The 7,728-nt window shown below is 56.4% G+C and overlaps 1 protein-coding gene across 1 annotated transcript; it reads right to left on the reverse strand.

Moving 5' to 3' along the window:
• Positions 1-5,978: 5,978 nt before the first annotated feature.
• On the reverse strand, positions 5,979-6,908 carry LOC139585580 (olfactory receptor 14A16-like). Its single transcript, XM_071418372.1, has one exon. It carries the CDS (start codon positions 6,906-6,908, stop codon positions 5,979-5,981), a length of 930 nt encoding a protein of 309 aa, XP_071274473.1.
• Between the last annotated feature and the right edge of the window lie 820 nt (positions 6,909-7,728).

Here is a 7,728-nt window from a genome sequence, read left to right on the forward strand (position 1 = left end):
CTACCAATGCATGGGCTTCCATGGTTCCCGGATCAAGTCTGGTGCACCTGTGGGCAACAAGTCTGTCCCGTGTGCATCTGAGTGCAGAAAAGAGCAGGACATGGCTGCTTCCAGCACTTGTCTTGGCCGCTCCTTCAGGGGGCTGGCAGCATCATCAGAGTCACAGAACAGCTTCTCCTGCCAGAGTTATCCCTATCCTCTGCACTTCCCCAGGTGTCTGTCTTGATGTTCACCGGGGACCTACCTGTTTGTGGCCGTCCTTTGCCATGCTCAGCCGGCAGCCAGTTGCGTTTGCACGTGAGCTGCCACAGAAAGACACACAGGAAGTGGAGCGTTGAATAGCAGAGGCTGGGCCAATTCTTTTTCTTTCCGAGTGCAAGAAAGACAGAAAAGCACAAGGAAACGTGACAGCGTTTTGGTGGAGTCTCTTTGTCCTGTGAAATTCGGTAGCTGTTTTTGTTTCTGTGCTACTGCTAATCCCTTCCTTGAAAAAATCATTCCAGAAAGGAGCAACATCATCTGACACGTACCAAGTGTTGCCACCAGTTGCTCCAGGTGCTCCTAGCAAGAGCCCCTGTAGGATGGAGCACAGGCCCTAGTGCACAAAGTCGGCTTTGGCTGCCCTCTTGCAGAGAAGCCCTCTGGAGGCACAGGTCTCGGGGCAGGAGATGGGCACCAGCACTGCCAGGGGCTTGGGGGGACTCTGCTTTGGCGGGGACTCTGTCACACCTGCTGATCTCAGGACTCCCTGGGCCCCAGGGCTCAGAGCAGCATTTGTGCCCTGGCTCACACGCTCCTTGTCTCTGTCACACGGCCGCGCTTAGCGTGGCCACCATGCAGGACGTGTCCCGAGGAGGCCGTGCCAGCTTCTGTGGAAGGCCCTGTGCCCTTCCCGCCACAGGTGGGTCAGCAGCCACGGGGGCTTCTGCTGCCCTGAGCCTGCCGAGCAGGGCAGCCTTTGCTTATGGTTTGAGCCATTCATAAAGATCCTGTCGGGCTGTGTGAGACACTTGGGGCAAGGCATTCCTTCCAACCTGGGCCACTTTGGGGGGCCTGGGGGCGGCCCCAGGGCAGGTGGCAGGGTGTGCAAGGGCCCTTTGTGACACAGTGCTGCAAAGTCACCGTTCCATGGAATGGCACCTCTGTGACATGCGGTGACATGGGTGTTGGCAGCGACGTGGCCACACCACAGTGCTCGGTGCACGCCACGGGACAGGACGGGACAGAGCACAGTGCCCTCGTTCCCTGCTGACCCGCAGCTTTCCCGAGGCGTTACTCCTGCAGGTGACCTCGTGGCCAGACCACAGGACTTGGTGACCTCTGGCCTTGCCGAGGCTTCACTCTTGCAGGTGCCTTCAAGGCACAACTGCAGCACTTGCTGACTCCCACCTTTTCCCAGCCATCTTCTCCTGCAAGTAGCCATGAATCCAGGCAGTGACGTAGAGCACAGACCTGCGAGCATGCCCAAACTGGCATGGGAGAAGGAGGACAAAGAAGGCCCTGCAACTGCTCCAGCACAGCAGCCTGAAGAGCAGTTCCAGCTACTGCAGAAGGGTGAGTGGCAGAGGTGGGCCACAGGGCTGGTGCCTGAAGCCAGCTTGGCCCCATCCCATCCCATCCCATCCCATCCCATCCCCTCCCATCCCATCCCATCCCATCCCGTCCCATCCCCTGGCGACATGCCCATGGAAAGGACAGAGCAGGGGCTGAGAGGGACAGACACCCCACAGCCGTGCTCCATGCCCTGGGGCATGGCAGGGCTGTCCCTGCCTGGGCAGTGCAGGGCTGGCCCTGTGTTCTCCGGCCTCTCCCTCAGCCCCTCAGCTCAGGCTGCGCTCGCTCTTTGCCAGGTGCAGCCGTGCAGCGCGCACAAGGGCAGGAACGCACCCGTGGCCTCTTCCGCACGACAGCGCAGGTACCTGCAGCCATCCCCAGCCGCGCTGGGCCTGTTGTCACTGCTCAGCCCAGCACCGTGCTCGGAGCACTCCATGCAACATCCCCAGCTTCTTGCGCTTCTGCTATAGATGGTTGGCAAATTCATGAAGAGGATGCGGGAGGAAGAGAGCAGCGGCACGGGCACCGTGCTCAGAGCGTACCCTCTTATCTTTAAAGTCAAGACCAACGCTGCCCTGCTGGATCAGCTGCCCTTAGCTCTGGGCAGCACCAAGGGCCTCTCCCCAGCCCAGCCCAGCCCAGTGGGCTCTGGCCCCACAGCTCTGCTCAGGCCAGGCTTCTCTGGGCACTGGCCCCACGGCCTCAGCCCTTGGCAATGGCACAGCAGAAGCTCCAGCTGATAGAGGACTTAGCCCCAGCCATGGGGGAAGGTGCTTGGCCAAGGCCATAGGAGGCTCCCTGGCTGCCCTGCTCCCCTTGGCCTGAGGTGCTGAGAGCTCTGCAGCCCCTGCTGCCATCCCATCTGCCCAGGGCAGCACAAGAGCCCCGGCCTTGGGGCCCTCAAGAGCTGCTCCTGCTGCAGGCCCAGGGCCCATGCCAAAGCTGGGACAGCAGCCACAAAGCTGTGCCCATTTCTGTTCATTGCTGCTCTCATGGGCATGGATCCTCAGCCACTTGGAGGTTGCTGATTAGTTTTACTACTCCAGAGGCCTCTTCTTTCTTGAGCTCTTCAGTTCAGGAATTCAGTGAGGAAAGCTCATAAACATTTGTTCAAAAACTCCAGAACAACAAAAGCCACAGGGAATATTCTAGGTTTTTATTTATTCTCTGAATAATTAGACAGATTTCAGACATGTATTCTAAGTGAATACACTGTCTTGAAAACAATGCAGAGAGAAGTGTTTTGTCATGTTAAGTTTTCTTTTCCTCTTTGTAGATTGGTATGCGCAATGTCCAATTGATATTGACCTCTAGCACCTCATAATCCAGTCTGAACAGATATCAAAAAAAATCAAAACCCTTTATGGCTGACAATCAATAACACTTTGTCCCCACTCCGTCCCCACCATTTCCCTCATCCAACCCCTGGAATTCCAATGGATCAGGAATGGTGTGGCCAGCAGGAGCAGGGCAGGGATTCTTCCCCTGTGCTCAGCCCTGGTTATGCAGCACCTCAAGTGCTGTGTCCAGTACTGGGCCCCCCAATTTAAGAAGGACATGGAGGGGCTGGAGCATGTCCAGAGAAGGGCAACAAGGCTGGGGAGGGGTCTGAAGCACAAGTCTTGTCAGGAGCAGCTGAGGGAGCTGGGGTTGTTTATCCTGGAGAAGAGGAGGCTCAGGGGAGACCTCATCACTCTCTACAACTCCCTGACAGGAGGGTGCAGCCAGGTGGGGGTTTGGAATCTTTTCCCAGGGAACAGTGACAGGACAAGAGGGCACAGCCTTCAGCTGCACCAGGGGACATTTAGGCTGGACATTGGAAATATTCTTGACACAAAGGGTGATTGGGCATTGGAATGGGCTGTCCAGGGAGGTGGGTGAGTCACCATCCCTAGAAGTGTTTAGGGAAAGACTGGATGTGGCACTCAGTGCCATGGTCTGGGTGACAAGGTGGTGTTGGGTGCCAGGTTGGACCTGTTGCACTCCAAGGTCTTTTCCAGCCTGGTTGATTCTCTGATGATTGTGACACTGCAGGGCCCTGGGGAAGCAAGGGGCCATTGTGACACTGTGGGGCCTGGGAGCCCCAAGGGCAATTGTGACACTGCAGGCCCCAAGGATCCAAGGGAGTTTGTGACACCAAGGGATCCCATGGAACCAAAGGGACATTGTGACACTGGGAGGCCTCATGGAGTCATGGAGATTGTGACACTTTAGGGTATCATGCAACCATGGTAACACCAAGTTGTCTGGGAGTGTGGATCTGCTGGAGGGTAGGAGGGCTCTGCACAGGGCCCTGGACAGGCTGGATCCAGGGTCCAAATCCAACAAGGTGAGGTTCAACAAGTCCAAGTGCCGGGTCCTGCACTTTGGCCACAACAACCTCTACAGTGCTACAGGCTGGGGACAGAGTGGCTGGAGAGCAGCCAGGCAGAAAGGGACCTGCAGGGACTGATGGACAGCAGGCTGGACATGAGGCAGCAGTGTGCCCAGGTGGCCAAGAAGGCCAATGGCTCCTGGCCTGGATCAGGAATGGTGTGGCCAGCAGGAGCAGGGCAAGGATTCTTCCCCTGTGCTGGGCACTGGTTGGGCAGCACCTCAAGTGCTGTGTCCGATCTAGGCCCCCCAATTTAGAAAGGACATGGAGGGGCTGGAGCGTGTCCAGAGAAGGGCAACAAGGCTGGGGAGGGGTCTGGAGTCCTGTGAGGAGCAGCTGAGGGAGCTGGGGTTGTTTATCCTGGAGAAGAGGATGCTCAGGGGAGACAGGGCAGTGTCAGGGCACAGGTTGGACTTGATGATCTCCAAGGTCTTTTCCAGCCTTGCTCATTCTGGGATTCTCTGGAACCACCCTTGGAGCAGTTGCACGATGAGCCTTGGGTCTCCTCTTCAGAAGCACGAGCAGCCCAGGTCCCTCAGCTTCTCCTGCCAGTCCCAAAGCCCATCCTGTCAGTCCTGCAGAGCCTCTGCAGCTCCTCCTCATTGCCCAGAACAGGGAGCCCCAGAGCCAGACACAGCAGCCCAGATGTGCCCCCCTGGCCTGGGGTGCCTCTGGCAAGGGAGCAGCAGCAGGCACTGCAGGAGCCTGCAGACAATTCCTGCAGCACTTGTAGGATGATGCTGCTGCCCAAGGGATGTTCCCATTGGGCCAAGTCAGGAACTGCAATGGGGAGTGGGGCCAGAGAGGAAAGGGCAACCAGGGATGGGCAGTTTCAGGAGAGGGAACAGGGCTGGGCTAGAGGAAGAAATTTGTAGCAGGAAGAGTGGAGAAAGCAAAGGAGAAACCAAGGAAATGGTCAGGGCAGTTTGGGGGTGGCTACCAGGCAGCCCTGGCTCTGAGCAACAGCGTCTGCAGTGGCACAGGACACTCCCAGCTGATGGGAACAAACTTTCTGGCTGACTGCAGAGGCCAGGACAAAGCTGAGTGGTTTCCCTGGTGTCCCCCAGCCCTTGCTGGCCCCAGGGGCTGATGGCATTTGTGCTCCCTCAGCTTCATGTCCCCACAGCAACAGCATGGGGGTGCTCCCGCCTGCTGTGTGCAATGCAAACTGGGGCTGCTGAGCCAGTGCTGCCTTGTCTGTGCCTGCAAGGATGGGGCACCTGTGTGAGCTGGGGGAGAGGCCAGGGCTGCAGAGGGGGGATGTTGTTGGCAGCTGCATGAGGACGCTCTGGGACGCTGCCCTGGGCTGTGCAGCGCACTGGGCATGGATCAGCCCCTGCTCTGCTGCTCCTTCCCGTCTGCCCCAGGGCCCTTGCAGAGCCCCAGCCATGCTGTTTGCCCCCAGCCTGCCCACGGCCAGCCTGGGGCTGCTCACGGGGGTTTCTGTGCTGAGCATTGGCCTGGCCGTGTTCTTGAGAGAGCCTGGGCAAGGAGCCTGGAGCCCCCAGGGCCTGGCCTGAGGCGCCAGCGCTGCCCCAGCAGTGCCCATGGCCTGTCCCTGCTGCAGCCCCGGCACTGCCACCCCCAGGGCTGTGCCCGGCCCCGAGAGCACTCAGGCCCTGCAGCAACACCAGGGCCACCAGGGCAGCGGGGCAGGGCCACGGCAGCAGCACTGGCAACACCAAGTGCTGCTGCTGCTGCTGCTGCTGGGCACAGCTGCTGGGCCAGCACTGATCTGCCCCAGCTCTGCACACAGACATGGCTGCTGCAGCTCTACAGAAGGGAACAAAAGGGCATCTCTGCAGAAAACTCTGCTGGGACATCCTTTAGTTCATTTAAAGCCACCGAGAGCGCAGCCCCTCATTGACACAGTCTGTGGGCACAGGGAAGGTGGTGAGAAACAAAATGGGAAATGGCAAAACCAATCATATTTCTTTGTGGATAATATGAACAAAAGTAAAAGACAGAAAAAGAACCCTCAATATTAAATCAACAAGAAGTATCAAAGATGACTTTTATTGCAAGTGATTTGCAGAGATTGACCAGCAGTTTAATGTTTCTGAAAGCATCCAGTCATCAGTCTCCACACTGCAGCCTTGAGCTCCTGGTTCCTCAGGCTGTAGATGAGGGGGTTCAGGGCTGGAGGCACCACTGAGTACGGAACTGACAGGACCAGATCCAGCGATGGGGAGGACATGGAAGGGGGCTTCACGTAGGCAAATGTGCCAGTGCTGAGGAACAGGGAGAGCACGGCCAGGTGAGGGAGGCAGGTGGAAAAGGCTTTGTGCCGTCCCTGCTCAGAGGGGATCCTCTGCACAGCCCTGAAGATCTGCACATAGGAGAAAACAATGAACACAAAACAACCGAAATTTAAACACACACTAACAGCAAGAAGCCCAAGTTCCCTGATGTAGGAGTGTGAGCAGGAGAGCTTGAGGATCTGTGGGATTTCACAGAAGAACTGGCCCAGGGCATTGCCATGGCACAGGGGCAGGGAAAATGTATTGGCCGTGTGCATGAGGGCATTGAGAAAGGCACTGGCCCAGGCAGCTGCTGCCATGTGGGCACAAGCTCTGCTGCCCACGAGGGTCCCGTAGTGCAGGGGTTTGCAGATGGACACGTAGCGGTCGTAGCACATGATGGTCAGCAGATAAAACTCTGTTGAAATGAAGAAGAGAAAGAAAAAGAGCTGTGCAGCACATCCAGTGTAGGAGATGTTGCTGGTGTCCCAGAGGGAATTGTGCATGGCTTTGGGGACAGTGGTGCAGATGGAGCCCAGGTCAGTGAGGGCCAGGTTGAGCAGGAAGAACATGGGCGTGTGCAGGTGGTGGCCGCAGGCTACGGCGCTGATGATGAGGCCGTTGCCCAGGAGGGCAGCCAGGGAGATGCCCAGCAAGAGGCAGAAGTGCAGGAGCTGCAGCTGCCGCATGTCTGCCAATGCCAGCAGGAGGAAGTGCCTGATGCAGCTGCTGTTGGACATTTCCTATGGTGTCTTGGCTTGGGGATCTGTAAGAAAAGTAATCATGGAATCATTGGGTTTGGAGAGGACTTGAAATATCCCAGCACAGCCTGGGGGCACTTTCCCCCCACTGCCTGCCCAGGGCTCTGCTGCCTGGAGCTGTCCCTGCCAGCAGCTGCTTCCCTGTGCCCAGGGCTGGGCCCTGCCAGTGCTGCCAGAGCCCAGCCCAGCCCTGGGGGCTCAGCTCTGCCCTGCAGTGCCCTCCCAGCTCAGGCACTGCCCAGGGGCAGCTCTGGCTCTGCAGGCTCTGATGGCAACTTCAGAGTGATAGTGGAGCCCTGGAAAATGTTAAAAATAGTATTTGAAAATATTAGGCTTTGTGTTTTCTCAGATCACTGCACCTGTGTAAGCAGTATGATAAAAGATATAATTGTTAGATGTGATGATTGTTTAGTAATTAAATATAATTATTATATAACCAAAGGAAGAATTATGGGAAACTATGTTGGAAATTTAAAGGGAGCTATGTTTAGCTGAAATCTGTGTATACAATAGATGAATAAAAGTTTAATAATTAACATGAAAGTTAAGTAATGATAGTGTATAAAACACCTTCACCTCAAATGTATGGTCGGAATCAGATTTGGGTGGAAACTACCCGGATTCCCAGAGCTCTTGAATAAAAAGCACCACATATAATCGCCTATGTGATTATGTGTTTTTGAACGCTAACCAGAGCAACCCTGAGGAGGCTGGAAAAGCAGCACTGATGCTGCCTCTAAGAGGCTCTGTGCTGATTTCTGTAACTGCCTGGTTTATAAACACCTGAGAGGATTGGTTT

This window comes from Agelaius tricolor, unplaced genomic scaffold (assembly GCF_023055355.1).
Source record: "Agelaius tricolor isolate 1412-34295 unplaced genomic scaffold, bAgeTri1.0.p SCAF_85, whole genome shotgun sequence".
NCBI lineage: Eukaryota > Metazoa > Chordata > Aves > Passeriformes > Icteridae > Agelaius > Agelaius tricolor.

Excerpts from the sequence above, each read along its gene's own strand:
- LOC139585580 (XM_071418372.1), bottom strand. The coding sequence starts at position 6,908 with ATGTCCAACAGCAGCTGCATCAGGCACTTCCTCCTGCTGGCATTGGCA.